General features: G+C 36.8%; 1 protein-coding gene across 4 annotated transcripts in view; it reads right to left on the bottom strand.

Moving 5' to 3' along the window:
- Window positions 1–4,123: 4,123 nt before the first annotated feature.
- The window catches only part of PLEKHH2 (pleckstrin homology, MyTH4 and FERM domain containing H2), a 52,554-nt gene continuing 36,611 nt past the window's right edge, over window positions 4,124–20,066 (bottom strand). For 3 of the 4 annotated variants that reach the window (XM_041477160.1, XM_041477158.1, XM_041477159.1), the window contains exons 18-30: window positions 19,696–19,804; window positions 19,480–19,592; window positions 17,475–17,654; window positions 15,411–15,508; window positions 14,770–14,947; window positions 12,977–13,132; window positions 11,496–11,593; window positions 10,981–11,122; window positions 10,116–10,261; window positions 8,418–8,547; window positions 7,441–7,527; window positions 5,610–5,747; window positions 4,124–4,321 (exon numbers count right to left, since the gene is read on the bottom strand). In XM_041477160.1, the coding sequence (XP_041333094.1) occupies window positions 4,139–4,321; window positions 5,610–5,747; window positions 7,441–7,527; window positions 8,418–8,547; window positions 10,116–10,261; window positions 10,981–11,122; window positions 11,496–11,593; window positions 12,977–13,132; window positions 14,770–14,947; window positions 15,411–15,508; window positions 17,475–17,654; window positions 19,480–19,592; window positions 19,696–19,804 (1,758 nt within the window). In that variant the 3' untranslated portion in view covers window positions 4,124–4,138. Of the gene's footprint in view, window positions 4,322–5,609; window positions 5,748–6,652; window positions 6,955–7,440; window positions 7,528–8,417; window positions 8,548–10,115; window positions 10,262–10,980; window positions 11,123–11,495; window positions 11,594–12,976; window positions 13,133–14,769; window positions 14,948–15,410; window positions 15,509–17,474; window positions 17,655–19,479; window positions 19,593–19,695; window positions 19,805–20,066 lie in introns of those variants that run through there. The other variant, XM_041477161.1, reaches the window with a different exon arrangement.

Here is a 20,066-nt window from a genome sequence, read left to right as displayed (position 1 = left end):
TATACATGAAGCCAGTGCTGATCTGCAATCAGCATCTAGAGGTAGTAAAGTCCCTGGACAAAGCTGCTCTTGCTCTGCCAAAGACAGCAAAGCTATGGTAGGAATTGCTCCTGGCACTATGACCTATGCAGGCATTACTGCAACAAGAGTATAAAAAGCAAAGTATTTTCACAGTCAGAGGTGGCATGTCGGGATGTCGGGAAGATGCTGCAGTACAGATCTGAGCACAGCAAAAGTGTGTAAATGTACTGAAACCCAATCTGGGATTTAAATTGGAGTTTTCGGTATTTTATATTTTAACTTTCTGTGTTTCTTTTGCCCTAATAAACTTTAAAGAATACCCAAAACAACACACATACAAAACTTTTTTCCCCCTAATTCAATATTACTGAGTTACTTATCATCTTAGTTAAAATTAACTCAAACTAATGGATTGCACTAAGCTGTATTGACAATTAAAGCTCTACCTGAAGTTTTAAGTTCTGCATTCCTTTACACAAGAATGATTTTCTTCCTTCAGGAACCATTAAAACCTATGAGAACTGGTAGTCTGACAAAGAACTTCAACATCAAATACCTATCAGCCTTCTTTCATAGGGAAATATATGCTTTTATTTCAAATTTAAACAAAATGTAAATATAAAATAACAAAACCTATTGAACTTATGGATTGTATTAACATCTTAAAGCTTTATCATTTCCCTGGTGTGCTACAGGAGTAAAGGGGTCTTGCTTGTTCTAGAAATCAGCTGTTCTTTTGCTAATACTGCTGCTCAAAAACTGACAAGGCAAAGTCAAGTAATATATTAATTTACATTGCATTCCAAATAGTCTTTTCAAAGCAATGTGATTGTTTGTACAGACATTTACCAGTGATTTTTCAGTCACTGTCAAGCTCAGATTCATTGATCATTTACACGGATTGTTGGTTCTGACCACTAACTCAAAGCAAGCATGAAAGGTATTCTGAAGTTCATGGTAGAAGGTGAAGTCTCCTTGCATGTGCTAACATATTAATCCCATCCTGCCAATATTTTTACAACCTAGGTTCTGCAAGCTTTGAGCATAGGAAGTTTTCCAGCAACAGTCCCAGAAGCTGCTGCTCATTGACAGCTCCCACAGAATCATCACTGCTGAGGTGAGAAAGGTCAGCTTCCTACCTGGGCTTTAGTCGTGGATTAGGTAGCACATTGGTGGATAACTCAAGGTTAAGAGCTGTGGATCACTCATGAGGCTTGGGCTGGTGGGCAAGGCAGAACAGATTATCTGCTTGAAGTGTGAAATTTTCAGCCTGCTGTCTTGCATTGTGTGGTATTCCTTAAGTAGGTCTGGAGCTTGATTGCTGTGGAGCAAGGCCCTGAGATATACAGAGCTGTGTCAGGGAGTGTGCTTGCACGTGAAAGGGACTCCACTTGCTGACCCTGTTACCTTGAAGGGAAGTGTCTGCTGAGGTTACTGTCACTACAGAAACCTCACTCTTGCTAATCAAAGCAGGTCCATTGTTTAATACAGGGTTGTCACGGTAACTGTGAGTGCATTTATTTCATAAAATAACACAGCATTCTGGTCATGTGACTGTGCGGGATTAATGGTGACCAACAAGCAGTTCGTAAGTCTGGACAGTCATGCCAAGAAAAGGGAACTAATGCATGAATTGCTTCTGACTACGATGTTGTAGGGACATACTGCAGCAGCAAGAGCTCAACGAAAAAAGCAAAGCAGTGTCTGTAGAGTTTCCTACCCAAAGGCAGGCAGGAAGGTCATACTCTGCTCATAGCCTGTACAGGGCTTTATGCAACAACTGTTTGTAATGTTGTTAATGAAATCTCCAAATGTGCACATCAGCTGGTTGTACTGTTTGTCATGTTGTCTTAAAATTCAACAAAGATTTTTAAAAACTACATTATCAAGCTCACTAGCAAAATGCTCCACTTTTTTTCCCTTCTAATAACAGAAGGTAATCTCCCACATACTCATTTGAAACTGGACAATTAGGAAATACTACTGGTTGGAGTATTCCAGGTTATTATAATTTCATGATTACAAGAAGACTTTTGTGTTTGTAAATTGAAGTTTTTAATCATATTTGAGACACTTTATACTGTGACCTAACTGATGCAGTAACATGTTTGTATTTGTAAGCACCCTTACCTCCTCAAATCTGAAAGTAAATTATTTTGCTAATTGCAAAGGGGTGTTAATTCCTAAATGAATTTCACCATGGGATCTATACCACTTCTCATGGGGCACAACACAAGAAATAATGCAGTTGGTCTCTTGTAGCTCCCAAGATGCTTCCCTGGATGATGGCAGGGGAGTGGCTGCCAAGGAGGAGGTAAAACCTCCTGCTGGCCCTGCCTCATGGAAAGAGAAAGGTCTAGTGCCCCAGCCACCACCAAAGGGTGGAAGTTACCAGGAAGCCCTTTCCATCTTGCAAAAGTGAAAGCATCTGGATGTAGTATGTGAGTTGTTTGGTTGTAATTTTCGAGAGGAGGCACTGGCCCGTGGTACCATTCATCCAGTGGTGCTTGAGTCCTTTGGACTTCAGTAGCCATGGCAGGACTTTGAGAGCATTCTAAAGAAAGCCAGCTTGCCTGTCTGCCTTTCCCCTTTTTAAGACCTTGTTCTCTTCATGGCCTGTATCTCCCTTCCAGTCTGTTTTAATTCTTTAGGAGGATACTCCCTGCTTTTAATAGAGGGCAAAAAAATGAAAATACCTTTTCTCTCAGTATGAGCATTTGAAATGTTTAAAGAACATAAACCAGAGATTTTTCACTGTGAAATTACTTCAGTTTAAGTAATAATCAAACAAAAACCAATGAGGACTGGCTGTAAGGGATTAATGATCCGTGATTATTAACATGAGCTGAAGTGGAAACTGTAGAATGTCCATGAATCAGTGATTTATGTTTGAGTATCTTTTTCATGGTTGTACCGAAATTATCTGTGAAAGTACGGTGCTGATTCATTTCGGAGTCTGCAAAGTGGTTTATTTGCATTGGAACAAAAAAGAGAGGACTGGATGGAAAACAATGGATGTAATTTCTATACATTTGACCTGTGTAGCACTGAGGCTTGCACCTGAAAAAGGCAACTGGAAAGTGCTCCTAGGTCCAATAGTGCAGATGCAGCATCATGTCTTCAGTGTGCAAGAACATTATATTAGTATTATAATAGGAAATGTATAGATACAAATTAAAAACAAGAAGTAAATATTATTCAGACTCAATGTATATATATTATACATATTGTACATGGATTTTAGGTCTCCAAGTGTACTCACAACATTTCAGTCAATGGTTTTCTGTGTTGTTCTTGTGTTTTGAATTGTGAGTCGTTCTTGCCATCTATATTATATTGTTATTCTGGATTAAAGGAGAAATGAGGTACAGGGTGTTGTTTAACAAAACTGTAATAAATACAATGCCTATCCAATTTAGATTTTTTTCAAAAGGCTGGAGCAGAGAAGGTTTATTTAGAAATTTACCAGACCAAGGCTGAAGATTTGCCAAGTAAAACAGCTGTATAACAAGGGCTAGAGTGTATCATGACAATGCTCTTTAAATTTGTAATGGTTACATTATGTGCTTATGTGTTTGGGGTTTTTTTCAAAGGAGAAACAATTATACACAATTTGTTCCTTTTAGTCCCATGATACTTGTATTGCAAATAAGGATGGTGCTGGAAGTGAAAAGTATTTTGTGTTTGACTGCTTTTCTAAACAAAAATCCCTTTTCAAAAAGAAAGTTATAAAGCTGGTCTAATTTTGAAAAATAAGAGATGAAGAGTTGAAGACACTTTGGTCCCTGAGATTGTATCTGTAAAACTGTAAAATCTATGCAGTTTTTTCCCATGACACCTTTCTCCATCATTATAAACAGATGTATTTTTTTTCTGAGCTGCAGGCACAAGCAACCCCCAGTCAATCATAACCCTTAAACTGACTCATCGTCTTTCCAATTCAGGCCAGAGCTTTAATTTAAGGGCTACTCCTTTTATATGCAACTGAATGAATGCAAACCTGTCCACCTTCCTTTGTTTATGGAGCTGCTTATGCTCTACATCTTGTGCATCAGAAGGTTTTCAGTCCATGTAGAAACCCTCTAAAAAGGATGCATTATTATGATACATAATTCGTTCATAACAAAGTGGGACATTTAGTTGGTCTGTTGATTGCAAGAAGTGGCTGGCTCCCCATTTCCTTGAGTTTCTGTCCACTCTGAGGTGCCAGTAATGCTGGAGCAGAGAGGTGATGAGCAACTCCTTTCAGCTGATGAAAGTTGTTAATGTAGCTGGCAATCAGTAGAGTGATCTCAAGAATCTATAACAGGAACATACAAAACTCTTTGAAAAATACAGTGATGTGTTTTGACTGCTGAAAAAATAGCTAACTTTTTAGCAAGTGACAATCACCATCAACTGGATAAGTACTTGTACTTTAACAAATTAATGATGGGGGAAAGGAGATAACTAATAAAGCTTTTTTTTATTGCTCCTTTAAATAATGTAATGTTATTCCCATCAGGACGTATCAAAGATACTTTGTCTTCCACAGTCTTAAATGATTCAGAGATGACTTCTTTAATTTTGAGAGAGATGTTGAAGTCCAAAAGATGACACCCTGAAAAGTTTTACCAGAGCTCAGAGAATTCAAGATGCAGGGTAGATGAAGGGAATAAAGACTTTAGGGAGGTTTTTTATCATATTTTCTCTTTGTGACCCATATGAAACTTGCTGAGATACTAAACAGCTTGCTCAGAGAAGCTGTGGATGCAACATCCATGGAAGTGTTCAAGGCCAGCTTGGAGGGGTCTCTGAGAAACCTGGTCTAGTGGAACATGTCCCTGCCCAGGGCAGCGGGGTCAGAGCTAGGTGACTTCAAGGTCCTTTCCAACCCAAACCATTCTGTAATTCTGTAAGGGCACAATCTGAAGGAAACTTTCACATGTGTATTTTACTATGCTTATTTGTATGAAGAATCATGTTTTGAACCAAATTTATATGTGGAATTTCGTATTATTTTATAAATTTGTTCAAACTAACAGCAAAACCTTTAGATTGTGGGGGGGTTTTTTGTTTGTTTTTTGGGATTTTTTTTCGTTTAATATAGTCAGTCTTACCAGTGAAGGAGTGAATATAGATTTTAAAAGCAGGACTTTTTCTTTTTTATTTCTTTTTTTTTTCCTTTTAACAATAGGAAAAATATTCCAGGATTTTTAAGAAATGACTGATCTTTCAGATGTTGTGTTTTACAGTTTCACCATAGATCCCAAATGTACTTTTTGAAAAATCATCTGTGGTGCTGATTAGGCAAACAGAGTAGGTTTTAGGTACTGCATGTAATTTCTGTCCTTATAAGCCTTCTTTGTCCTTCTATGAAAAATCTGGAATGTTACAGACAGGGACATGAAAAGAACAGGAACACATCAGTACTGTCACAGTTAGCCTTAACAGTACTAATTACTTGCTCTCCAAAATCATCTGGCCAAAGCCAGGAAACTGAGCAGGCTGGGATTAAAAAAGGGAGTTTCATCTTTCACATCTGTTAGGGATTACCCACTAGAGAGAGCACAAAAGCAGATGGAAACTGTTTCAGGTAATAGACCAACCTTTGGCTTTGTCATGGCAAAAAGGTGTTTTTCAGTTGATTTGTCCTTTGTCTGAGCATTGTTAACAACCAGCATAAAATCATCTTGATAGCCTCCAAAAGTCATCAGGCTCTTATATGTGTATGTAACAGTCAGTCGCTGAAAAAAGGAAACCCCCAGAACAAAACACAAAGCTGTTAAGCAGGACAATGCAGGAAAAACATGTGATGACAAATTCTTCTTTTAAAAATATAATTACACTTATATTTTTCAATGGAGGTAGCCTCTTATGAATCTTGAAATTAACTATGAATTTTGGGATAGCTTCATTTAGACCTTCATGATGAGGAATTTTCACTGTAGATGATAACTCTCCTAAGTTTGACCTCTGTTTCTATTCCAAATTAATTAGATAAAAAATATAAGAAGGTTTCAACTCAAGTATGTAATTCCATTTATCCAAATCTTGATTGACTTTGAAAGAAGTTAATCTTACAAATTCCATTTGAAATTTAAGCAGTATCTAAATAAATTAAATGCCAGAGTATGAGACATCTGAAGGAATTTAACTCCAGGTATTCTTTTTGTGCAGTGGTATGTTTTGCAAACACACAAATTAAATTCCGTTCTCTTTTTTTCACATCTCTGATGAAACAAAAATGCTCTTCAAGGCTCCTCAGCTTTTTATCCCTTGATTCTTATTGTTCAGGGTTTAACACCACAATAGCGGCCTTCGAGTTAAGATCAGCATTTAATTTATGTTACATCTCATATTAATTTGCTGCAGATGTTTGCATTTAAAATTCATTGTCAGACAGTATTTACAATAAGTGACTTAGTGTCCTTCCTTAGCAAAACTCTTTTTGCTCCAGTTTTGAAATACTATTATCTCTACCCCTTGCAACATCCTTTCTAATATCCCTGATCCCTCCTACAGAAAATCCCAACGTTGCCTGGAAGCTGAGCATTCCTTGAATGTCAGGTAAGGCCTGCCAGTACTTAACGTGGCAATGCCCTACAGAAATGCCATAGCTCCAGAAGCAGTGTTTGTAGAGCTCTCTGCAGTCTAGTGCAAGCACATTTTGCTTGTTCCCTGAGAGCTGCTGTTTCCTCTCTTCATGCTCTTTGTTTTATTATTCCTTTAACTGCAAAGAAATGTAATGAAAAGACCCATATCAGCACAATTATAAAGCTGAGATTTTAATTTTCTGATATTCAATATTAGCACTTGCTAATAGCAGCATGCCATTCTTTTTCTTCGCAGGATATAGATGAAAGCAGGGATCTTCTCAGGCATTGCTTTTTACACTGATTACGAGTCGTTTTCTATGAAAACTTGTATTGCAAATCAAAGAAAAATCTGAGCCTAAAATGACATAATTAAATAACACTGGGTTATGTTACCTACTATTAAACAAAAATAATACAATGAAAATAACAATCTATTAAAGTAGCTGCTCTTTGCAGAGTGTATGTATTATGAATAATACTGGAAAATTAAGTCTCCAGGAAAAGAAAATTAATGTTATTGTAATAACATTACAATAACTAAGGATTTCCTGACATCTGAATGATTAAAACATTAACATTTCATTAAATGATATAAAAACTGTATCTGATAAACAAAAATAAATTCTGTGCAAAGAATGCATTACTTACTTCTATTATTAGTGCTACTGTAATGATGATAACAGAGCATTTTAAAAGGAATGAATTTTTGCTTTAAGAGAAGGACTACATAACTTAGCATGGAAAGCTAATGCCATCTTTTAGATAGTATGGTGGTGAATCTCTCCAAATAATTAGTACTAAAATCTATCTTTACCAAATTTGAAACAGAAATTTCACTTACCATGGAGCTGTAATCCAGGATGCTTATGCCATCTTCATGGACAGCAAACCATATGAAGGACTTCTCAACTGAGGCTGTTGCTAGAGGCTACAAAGAGAAATGTTCTTTAGTTACTACTTCAAAAGGAGGCAGTATGTGAATAATTATTATTCTCAGCTATTATAGATCTCTTTCCATCCACAGTTCTCACTTCAGTTCCCTCTCAGTGTAAATTTCAGGAAAGGAATTTAAATATCTGCCCAAAGCCATGTAGGTGGCCAGTGGCAAAACAATGAACTCAAACTAATACGCTTGAAACCTACCCTGGTGCTTAGTCCAATAAAACATATAGTCTCATTAATAAAATAGTCAGATGTCTTTACAGTTTGTCCACTAGCTCATATATCTCAATACACAAAGAAGAGAGTGCTGACAAGCAATTATATATATACATATATATGTTTACACACACACACACATGCTGGGTTTACCTATTAAAACTGAAGGCATGAGGTGACAGTTCTGTTTAACAGAGCTGTTATTTGAATCAAGAGAATTAAGATACCAGTAGTTAAGAGAAACTGAGAAGGGGCCAGCATAGAAGGGAGTGCTCTAAATGCCTTTAACCACATTTAGTCCTTCTGCAAGGTTGAGCTTCTACAGCCAGATAATGATACCTTTTCAATGTTCTATTAGTTACCAAGCAAAAAGAGTCTAAACCTAAAAGGCTATCTCAAACTAAGATAGAAGGAAATGGATACACAGATTAATAATGTAAAATAAGCAGTAAGAGTATTGGAAAGTTACTATTATGATATACTTAGTACTATGGCTATTATATTTCACCAGTCTATGACTTAAGAAGTAGTTTGACAGGAGATTCAATCAGCTCATGTATACACAGTTATTTTTTTAAAAAATGTACTATTATTTGCAAATTTTATTTATATTTAAGCCCCTCCTGCCCCTCCCCAATCAAATTCATTAAAATGTCTCACTTTTGCTGCAAACAATTTAGCTCCAAAGAAAGGCCATTTCCTGGCCACGGTGAGGTAAATGCGCACGCAGTCTGCGGCACTGTGCCCACGGAGAGCCATCCATCTTGTCGACAGTCGCTGGCAAAGCTGTCTGTTGAAATGAAGGATGGAATTTACTTACTAAAGGGAATTCCAATGCTTGCCCACAGCAAGTTTAACGAGCAACAGAAGAATCCATTTCTTAAAATGGTAATTTCAGTTAATACAAGGACTATCACTGATACAACATTAAATAAATCCAAAATGTCATTTAGTATTTTAATGCACATGAAAATGATGAAATATCTTCTAATTTCTGGAACATTATGATTAAATATTGATGTAGCAGTTGCAGCATAAAGCAGATAGTCTGGGACAGCTTTTAACGTGTCTCTACAGAGAATCAATGTACCTTTATCAGTACTCAACAGCTATGTCAGCTGTCATTCCAAAAATCCATCCAGCTTAGCACATATCTTTACCTGTGGCTGGTAGGAGGCGTGAAAGACGTGGCTTAGCACTACTCCCTTCTAGTGTGTCTGGGCACTGCTACCCAGAACACCACTCCTGATGCACAGGGTGTTCACACTGGGGCTGTTTTCTGTCTCCTTTTGTGAATGTGTGACTCCTTGGTGAGTTGGTTCAATACTATGGAAAAACTAATTTTCTCAAAAAACCCCCAGACCAGACTACCTTTCTAGGACACTGATCTGCAGGGATGACTTACCCAGTGGCCATAAGGTTATTAGATGTAGCCCAAGAAAAGGGAGGGCTAATGGGTACTAAAGGGAGATCCATCACTTGCAGCTTTGGTCTTGCTGTTTATGAGGTCAAACTGCACCCTTAGCAAAAAAAATACAGGCAATAGGGCAGGCACAGAGTCATTCTTCCCATGCCACAGATCTCCAGCTCTGCCAGCTGGTAGTGTAGGACTACTTAAAGAGTTCAACAGGTGTTTTACTTTTCCTCCATGAGTTAAATCTAATCTGAGAGCTTTTATAATTTGTTCTTTGAAGTTAATTGCGTGAGTCTGAATGCCCCATTGTCTTCTATGTAATAATGTTACTATGAGCATATAATAATAGCTTTACATTTTCTCAACCTGAAAATCTTCTGTACTGAAGAACATTTCTATGATGTTTACTGGACTTCAAAACTGCTGTATCACTGTAATTTATTACACTGTTTCGCTCATTTTCATGTCAGTAGGTGTTGATTTAAATGCCTTGCAGGTTATTAATTTTAAATAAAGTGATACCTTACCAGTAAGTCCACTAAGTTACACATTGCCAATTGGACTAGCTGCCAGAGATTGCACACTAGAATAACAAACAGATCATGTCCTCATGTCCTTTACTTCAGTAACTCTTTAGTCCCTGCACACTCAGACCTCGTTTAGATTTGCTGTGTAAGAAAAATAAGAATTTCAAAATCACTGTGTTTTGTAACACTATGTAGTAACTGCTACATCTTTTGCTGGAATGTGTTATTAATGATGGTCCTTTGTTTAGAGTAGAAATGTGCAAAGGAAATGGGTTGTTTAGATTAGCAAGAAAATGAGTTTCAAACACAAGTTTAGGCAAATATAGCTCAACAATATGTTATTCCCAATGACAATTTAAAACTTCCTTGTTTCGCTCCTAAATCTTTAGAGAATATGAATCAAAAAACCCATCTCACCTTAACTGTTCATCTGAACAACCTTGCTTGTATCTCTTAGGGTAGAATCTCTCCAAAACTTGCTTTAGTGTTTGGTTGGACTTGGACTGGGAAGTGACTTGCCCTGCTGGAGTTGAGAAAGGCCGTTCAAAATCTCCAATCTCTACCTAAGGGAAAGTCCATTAAAAAAGTTTTTTGTTACTCTAAAGTAATTTTCTAGCTGGATATTATGAACTATCTTCTGATCTGTTTGACCAAGTATAAAAGAAAGCAAATTTGTCAAATAATGTATACTTTTAATTGATAAAAAAGTCACACTAGTGATTTTCTCTTTCTTATTTTCTATCTACCATGGAAAAAAGTTAAATATCAAACACAAATTTTACAGACAAAATATTACTTCTGCTCTTAGATTGCTGTATCTCCATCTGACACAAATCAGTTTACATTTACAATTTAGTTTCTCAAAACCCTTCATTTGAGCTTTTAATTTTTAAAAAATAAAACATCCTATCAAGACCATGCCTAGTAAAAGACTCTTAGACTTTGAAGAGCTGTTACTTTTGACAATTAACTTGCAGAAATCATGGAAGGAATAGTGAATGAAGAAATGGTACATGATTACATGATATTAAATGCCAGAGAGCCTTGCTGTGTAAGAGGGAAAGCACATTTTAGCCTTACTGGTGCCAGCAGCAGCGAATGCTGTAAAGCATTTCCACACCAGTTAAGAATTGCCTTACACAAAGATCCCAGCCCAGTCTGTTTCCTGCATACCCATATGTAAAAGGTGAAGGTCAATTGAGTGTCAAGCAATCCTGGATCAGTTTGTTTAAGATTTTCTCCTGAAAAACTGCTGTGTGTGTTATCCATGCATAAAGATTACCTGAGCTAAAAGGGCTGTCAATTCCATTGCTAATTCTTTGTTTACAGGGAAAAGTCCATTGACTATTTGATCATTTGTCTGATACACTAGCAGCAGCTTCTCTCTGTCTGTCTCCCCATGAACTTGAACTGAAAAATAAAGCCTACAGAAAAGACAGAAAGTTATTAAATAAAGAAGACACGGAAATGCATTAGCCCTGAGGATTAGCAGTATCTGCTCTGAATGTGACATGTTTATTTCAGTGTCAAAACACATTAGCAGAGGAACACTTGTACTTGAACCAATGGGTAAATATTTCATGTCAGTCTTCTGACTTCAGTGGGAATTTTTTGCAGCCCTCTTCACCTCTTTAAGAACTAAAAAAAGGTAACTATTAAAAAAAATTGTCCAGTTACACCCATTTACTATTTTTGTTGCAAGTTTCAAGTCAGCCAGTGTTTCTCAGATGAAGAAACTGCAGAAACTGAAAAACAAATCTTGGGACAAGGCAGAGATATTATACTTGCTAAACAAACCTGTTTTTGTAAGTAAGGCGGACAGTCCTTGTGCCTTCACATTTCCCGGGGTGTTGTTCTTTGGAGGCTTGCTCCCATTTTGAAATAATGTCACAGATCTAGAAGGAAAGCAGTACAAAACTGGCATGTCTTCCTATTTGAAAACACCTTGAAAAGAAACTGTCAACTTATTTTAATGTCCTCTACCTATCAGTTATTAGATACATACACAGCCTGAATTTTTAAACTCACCGAAGTATAACCTTACTTGTATTTCTTAGTCAAAGTGTTTAATAATTAACATTTTTTGTTTTTGTTTATACTGCAACACATGCACTACCTTTGGAAACAAGCCATGACATGGAAAGGCCAGGTACTTGATTTAGCAGCTGCCAATGAATGTGTAATAACACAGAGCGAGTTGTTATATAATTAATCAAATGCCTTTGATCTCTGCCTTCTACTACATGCCCAAGTTTTTCAGGTCCTTTCTAGTAACTGCTATAAAGTTGGAATGAAGTTTGTTTAAAAATGCACCAAAAGTGGTTCACAACAATCTGTGTAGGTGGGTAGCTGGGCAGATGGGGAGGAGGTAGAACAGAGATCCTAGGACCCCAACTGGGCTTCATGTCACTATTCCTTCATAAAAGAGCTTTCCTGGAAGCAGTAACATGAGTAGTTTCTAAAGTTACAGTTACCTAGAAAATAAGTACATGCTTTAGAAATTTTGCTTTCCATATGGTAATTTTTCTGATTGTGGTGACACCGCTTGTTTATCACCAAGGTCAGGTTATACCACACCTTGTAACTCAAAAGTGCAGCTGTGAGCATTGGCCAAAGGGTGCAAAAAGCTACATGGTAGAAACACAAAAAATTAATGATTCATTAGTTGCTAAAAGACTTGGAAAGTAACTAATATTTTACTAAAACACAGATTATATTCTGTTTTGTCACATTTTACTGCTAAGAATTTAATTCTAGCAATAGAGGGAGCTAAAATTTAGAATTCAGGACAATGGCAAGCCAAAAATTGGAAATTTCTTAAACTCAGCCTTAAGTCTATTCTGTATTAGAGAAAGAACAATTTCTTTTTTTTAATTTCCCGGGATCTCCATCCCAGTATCAATGACTTCTTGGACCTCACATGGTCATCTTTTGGAGCTATATCAAAAATGTTGACTGAAATCTCTAAATCCATGTTTGACTCTAATGCTCCTTAGTTTTAAAGAACTGTAACAGCTTACTTTTTGTTTTTTAACACAATTGTTACTTCTCTGAATAATACAGATCTCTTGGAGAAAGCTTTTAATTATAGTTCATTGAATGAACTTCAGCAACTGAAAAAGTGATCTTTTAAAAAAAAAATCTTTCCTTTCACATTAAGAAAAAAAGACAGTTTTCAACCTGAAAAACGTTTTCCTTTACATTGTCTGAAGAGATTTCTGTCAAATGAAGATACTTTATTTTTTTATATGCACAGTCCATTAGAGGCTTTTGTTTACCTTGATGTTTCCTTGAAGACAGTGCTCTATATCCTTGCCAGAGGGATCATCAGAAAACAGTGCAAATCCTGACTGAGCTGGTTTCCTCATCCCTGTATCTTGGTTCAGAGTGTTCAGAAATTCCTCTACTGTAGTAGAGGCATCAAACCCAACAACCTAAAAAAGAAGCCAAATAGTATTCTGCTATCAAACACATACCTGTTCCCCCTTTAAATCTAAGATTTTGAAATATAATACTTCTAGAATAATGGTGGAACTATAAGACCCATTTCATCCATTACTGTAATTGGAAATTAAAAATTGCCATAAAGGGCCTGAAAAAGATTTCCACATTGGAAGTTAGTTTAGTGGAATTTGTTTTCTTGCACTTGTTACACTTGGAATTCTGTTACAGAATTTATATGACAGATAGCAGTCTAGTATCTGAGCTTTTTGTGAAAAATACTATTTGATAAATGAAGATTATAATTTCCTGCATTTTTCAATATAGTGGAGAAGCAAATGAGATCAATTAATCATTTTTAATCATGTGCAACTTTGGAGGGAAATCAGGTGACAGATCTACACTGGAAGATCTAAAATAGTTTATGAATGTTGCTTTGTCACTATTACACAGGTCAGTAATATACAGAACCTTCTAAATTTTACTTCCCCAGATATGAACTTCTGTTTGCTGTGACTGGTATTGAAGCATTTTAGCAAGAGATGGCAGATAGCTTCTTTACAGATAGCAGTGGCTGATGTTCACTTCAGTCTGTATTGACAGTGTTTTCCTGTATTTGACATGTTGAAAACGTTTTGGTAAAAAAATGTCTTGAAAATGGATCATGAACTATTGTTTGAACTTCTCAGTGCTTGGCATTAAAATAAAAATCTGATGAATCTTCAGAGGTTAAGACAAGAGTTTTTAATACCACTATAATTGTTATTTGCTGATCCTACTGAAGTAATTTATGTATTTAATTACAATTTTCTTAGCTCTTGTAACTATACAATTTTGGGCAGTAAATAACTAATGAGCAGTTACTCCTTTTCTTCTCCAAACTTCAATTTTGAAACCCTTTAGGATGATTTAAAGGATGTTGGTTTTTTCTGTTTTACTGGGCAAGCAGTAAGCAATCAAGAAACTTAGAGATGAAAAAATGCAAAGTACTTCTGTGACAATCTGAAAAAAAAATATTTGATATAGCTTTGATTTCATATAAAAAGTTTCTTTCTATCTAGGAATACTATGAATTGTTAAAACTCTTCTCAGCCATCTCTCACAGCTGGAAACATAAACCAGGATGTGAAGCAGCATGCTTGGAAGCCCATGGAATGTTTCCTAGGGGCTTTGACTAATGATGTCCCCAGAGAGTTAAGAATGGAACCATGTTTGTTCTGTAACAAATATGGTTATCCTTCAGGACTGATAATGGGAGTTACAGCTGTGCTTCCAGGCCTTCACTGAGATATTTAACTTCCAAGATGTCTGATGAAAGGAAGTGGAATTTAATACCTTTCCTTTTCCTTCAGTCTAATTCATTCATCTGGTGGTCAGGTTAAATAAGAAACAGAGTTTTGGCAGTTCTCACTCTTACAAGGTTTTACTTTTTTCTTCAAGATTTTCCCCCAAACCTTTACTCTTAGTTGATCAAATCAGATCACAAGTACTTTGTGCCTGCCATTGCTGGCACTGGCACAGGACGAAACTTGAGCCATGTTTACCTTACTCTTTTTGATGCACTGCTTCGTGTATATGCTGACAGCAGGGGGTTGGAAGAGCTCAGATTTCGTGGCCTGCATGACATTACCTGATATATGCCATTCATGAAATGAACTGGAATACTGAAGGGCAGGGAATGGTGGTAGGGATTTCTCAGGAGAGTGGAAAGGATTTCCATTCTGGAAGGTCTGGCTTCTCGGTCTCCATTCTGCTGGGTACGTTCTACACAGCGCTGGCAATATATAGCGTATTTCCCAAATTCAGTCCTGTGGCAAAAAGAGAAATAAGGCAATTTCTGGGGAGTGATTGAAAGGATAGTAAACTGTGAGTGAATATTTCTGGAGAGGTCAGATGGGAGGAGCATGCAGATTTCACTCTCTGAGATTTCCAACACATTTTTTTGCACGTGGAATTAGAATTAGTCTACTGAGACCAGCAGAATTGTGCCAAAGATGAACATGGCTCAGGGTGTGTTGTGTAACTGCCATATTTTGGCTTTCACAGTTTTGCAACATACAGTCAGAGTATACACTAAAAAATATTTTTTTTTTAAACTTATAACTTTCCCAGGTGATGCACAGAAGTAACATGTGCTATATTTTAGTAGCAATTCTACTCAAATTAATTTAAAAATATACATCAAAAGATCTGATACATGACAGGAAAGATTGAAAACAAGGTACTTCAGAAAGACCAGTTGACTAGCTGGGTAATAATATTCAGGCACACCTGGAATCTGCATTCTTCTTTAAGTGAAGTTTAAGAAGCCAAAGGAATGGATGCTGGGGCAGGAAGAGTCCAACACAGAGGGCCAAGAGCTGCAAGCCCTGAACAAAAGGAATACATTCACTGTTTTAAACATCCTACAGCATAAAACTTCCTGCTGTGGCTGCTGGCCAGCAGTGCAGCTTACTGTGCCAAGTTGAGACTGCTGAAATAGGAATGAAAAAAACAGAGAAAAAGCTGAGTAAATAAGCATATAACCTCATTGAAAAGCCCAATACTCTCTGTCTGTTTACATGTGTACACCAAGTTTCTTTTGGGTCTGGAAATGGGAAAGCAGCTGAGTTTGTATAAAAAGCAGTTAATACAAAGGAAAAGAAATACTTAGGCTGCACGGCCAAGCATTATGATATGAGGAGAAGCCTGTGCAATTTTAATTCAGCTCTCCTGTTACACGTTATGAAGCAACACATAAGACATTTTTTCTTCTACCAAATTTGCAGTAACTTTTAAAAAAACAGTAATTCAATATTTTGGTATATTGTTGTTGCTCAGTATGTATTCATTGGTTTCACTTAATACAGAGTGCTCTCATGTACCCTGATACACACTTACTAATGTTGCAACTATTTTTCTCACAATCAGTACATCAATGCTTCACACTAAGATTTAAAAAACAATGTTTCTCTATCTTGATTTATCTGGCTTGCTTGGTATTAAAAAGAAATTTGACAGCACTGGCACAGATACTGCCTTTCATCAAATATCTGTACTTTGATGGAGATAGCATTGGCTCTGTTGAAGGTATACACTGCAGCAGAATCAAGGGTAGGAGACTACAGCAGGAATTTAGGACTCAAAAAACTTAGTGTTAGGCTGAAAACATTTTACTGCATGTAATAGCTCTTAAAAATCATTCCAGGGGATTAGGATAACAACAACTTATTTATCTTCATCAGAGGGAAGGCCTTGCTAATGGTAAGAAGAGTATCAAAGAAAATTACAGTAAGTTTAAATGCCATCAGCCATATGTAGCTTCAGTGTGTGCTAACTGACATGAATATACCATGTCTGTTATAAAAGCTTTGTGAATGTTTTAGCAATGCACACATTGAATCATAAAATGGAAGGAACCTTAAAGGTCATCTAGTTCCAACCCCCTGCATTGGGCAGGGACACCTTCCACTAGACCAGGTTGCTCCAAGCTCAATTCAACCTGGCCATGAACACTTCCAGGGATGGGGCACCCATGGCTTCTCTGGGCATCCTGTGCCAGTGCCTCTCCACACAGCAGCCATCTCCCAGGTACAGGCTGTTTCTAGCTAATAGGTATGGCTGCTGGTCATGTGCTACTTTCTATGGTAAAAGAAAAACATGTCTATTACAGAAGCCTTGATATGGTAACTTCCTTTCACATTTTCTGATCAGTCTCCTACTTCTGCAGGTATTACTCCATTGTAAGTGTAATGTTCCAGTTCTGTTAATTCTATGCAAGCTCCAAGTATTGGCTTTCCTTTCAATTCATTTTGTATCTGGATAGCAGTGAATAGCTGGCAGTGGACAAAGGGAGGAATTTCAAGTATGTATTAATAATGCAGCATGCAGGGTGAATGCAGAACAGCATGGCACACAAGAGGGGACATCCATCAGAAACCTGAGCCTTATGTGATATTCCACTACATGGCACCACATCTTTACTTCACACTCATGCTATTGAGTCATTTGCTATGTGGTTTAACACACCAAGCTTCCTGAGGCAGCACTTCTCTTAGGAAAGAGCAGTAAAAAAGAATTAGGTTTCTTACATTCTTTCTTAACACTTGACTTGAAGACAGCCCATTTTATGTCCACCCTTTACAAACAGCATGGGCAGAGATATAATCTACCACCAGATACACATACTTTGTGGAAGATAGCATCAGCTTTGTTCAGGAAAACACAGCAGCAGTGAATTGGATCTTAACTCAGCAGATGCTGCAGAAGAACAGAGCGTCTTTACCATCATAAACACTCTGTGTAGTTCCTTCATTGCTGCTGAAATCACTACCATTAAAATAAATACTGGGTTACCTGTATTGGTCCTGCCTGGTTTTGTGGATGTCGACGCCTGGTCTGTTTAATAAGCTGGCAGCAGATCTCATTTTGAAGTTCAGGATGTGTGAGGCAGATCTGCAAAGCACTTTGGGCCAAAGATACATGGTAATCAATGGCAGGAGAGTCAACTGCAGCATTTATAAACAACTGGCAGGTCTAGATGTAAAATAATAAGCAAGTGAGTTTACATACAAGGGAGATTTGCCAAATCTTTAAGATGTCTGTATATCAAAAGTGTACTTTAATTGAAATTGCAATTTGTAAGTTTACCAGTAGACTTGGAAAACTCTGCTGGTTCTGCAAAATGGGGTGAAAAGGGGCCAGAATGGATGAAATACAGGGAGACTTGAGATGAAACACCTCCTACAACCCATGCTTTTCACTCTGTATCTAATGGAGTGAACTGTAACAGGAGTTGGAACAATTGTGGTGGCAGGCAAGTTTAAGGACATGCTGAACACAGCTCACCGCTCTACGTGGAAATTCAATGTCTACAGCTCTCAGTGCCAGACAATGTAAAATGCTTCTGTAAATAGCACAACACAGCAGCATATACACATAAAAAATCCATAACTCAGAGCCATTGATTTACATCTTGGCTTTCCATGGTATTTTTACCGTAGGTTAAGTATATGGGTATATGACCTTGCCTATACCCAGTACTGTCTCAAGAAAGCCAGATGTTAAGCTTTTGTTGTGCTGTGTTAGAAGAAAGTATATATATTACCTGTTGCATGTACTGTATACAATAGTTGAATTTTAAGGGATATAAGCAAAAATACAAGAAGTTGATTGAAGCCCAGTCTATTTCTAGTCTATTTTTATCATAAATGGGATAACTGAAACATGACATGATCTGTTTCTAAATTCCCTACCTGACTTCTAAGCTGATTTCTACAAGGTTTCAATAAAGGTCCTATAAGTAATCTTTAATTATTTACTTTAGGCAAGTGTCTGTGATTTGAATTTGGTCTGAAAAGTGATTTTCAAGTAGATGTAAATTTGTTTTTATCAAAGAAGTACATTTCCTTGTAAATTTTCGTGCTGCAGGATTGCAGAAAATAAGATGGATGTACTTCTTTGAAGTGCTTCAAACATCCCAGAGAAATAAGCTGGAAAGTTTGCCTAAAAGTGTCCATGACGAAGCATACAGTGCTTGTCTTGAATTCCTCTCTAGATCTGAACCATAACATCACAATTCTCCAGATAGTGCATGCTTCAGGGAATTTGTTCTTTAGACTCATCTAAGTTTTGTGGAGAAAGTTCATTTATCCAACCTCCATGCCTTCCAACTTGTAATTTATTTCACTTGTAATTTATTTTCTATGGAATATTTTCTCTATTTATATTAATGAATAATTGCTCTTTAAAGAATAGCTACTTCATATGAAAATATTTCCTTTTTATTAAAAAGAGCAATACAACCCCTGCTTTCTATCTCAGTTTTAAATAATCCATGACTTGCCTAAACTTAAAATTTACTTTCTTTTTCTTCTGATTTTTAAAAGATCTCCCAGATTATTTAAATGTGTCTCCAACAAAACTTTTGCCTATGATTTTTTCCCTGAATCTAACTGAAAAAATAGTTTTTCAGATACAGTTTTCTGAATCCAGAGATCTGTCCATGCTGTTAGATTCTTTGGAGCTGTGAACTTCAAGGTAAAATTATTATCACTCATGGTGGTCATGGATTTCTCTACTAACTTGCACTTTATCAATAACTTATCAAATAAGTAGGAACACCAAAAGCTGAAGCCTAAACTGCTCCTTCACAACTAAAGGTCATCTTTACATTGGACGTGATGGTCTTTGGTGTGGTAATAATTTTGCTGCTGTCCATTAGTTACCTCCACTAAAGATAAAAATAAACATCTCTTTTTTTCTTAGCTGTTGAATCTCTCTAGTAAGCCAACTAACAGCCATTCTGTAGCAAAGAGTTAAAATAGTCAGTTATTAAAAAAGGCATCTGCTATGGTTTTACCTTAAATAATTTAATTGCTTCAGTTTGCAAGGCTTCTGATGGCAGTGTTGTAAGAGGGGAAGTAATTCCTTCTTTGCTATGGCAAAGGGTAGGATGTCTCCAAATTTGAGAAGCTAAATGGATAAAATATATACATTTTGCAATTAATTCAGTTCATAAGTACATTTACTAAATAAGCATTGGAAGATCAGTATGTTGAAATGAAAATAAACTTACTGGCATCACCTTCCACATTTAATAATTTGCAAAGAAGTTGTTCAAACTCAGATCCAACATTTACACTGGTACTTCCAGCTGCAACTGTCAGATGATAAAGCCACGTGTCCTAAAGGAGAAAAACATAGCAGCTCACTCATTCTGTGCTGGAAGGAGCTGCTACATCAGGTTTCTGCTCTCAACTTGAAACCCTATCATGCACTCCTTTTGAAGCCCAAAGAAGTTTGCCTTTGGTTGAATAAACACACGTTCATGGTCTCTATGTTACAAATATTAAGTAAAGAAGATTGGACAGGGCTCTCCAAAAGTTTTTATCCTCAGAAACCATGTCTAATTGTCAGGGCTTTCTTCCTTTCCTCTTCCAGAAGCTT

The sequence above is a fragment of the Pyrgilauda ruficollis genome, unplaced genomic scaffold, assembly GCF_017590135.1.
Source record: "Pyrgilauda ruficollis isolate IOZ18807 unplaced genomic scaffold, ASM1759013v1 scaffold4, whole genome shotgun sequence".
Classification (NCBI taxonomy): domain Eukaryota; kingdom Metazoa; phylum Chordata; class Aves; order Passeriformes; family Passeridae; genus Pyrgilauda; species Pyrgilauda ruficollis.
Note: the sequence above shows the minus strand (reverse complement) of the source record. Positions and strands in the feature narration are given on the sequence as shown.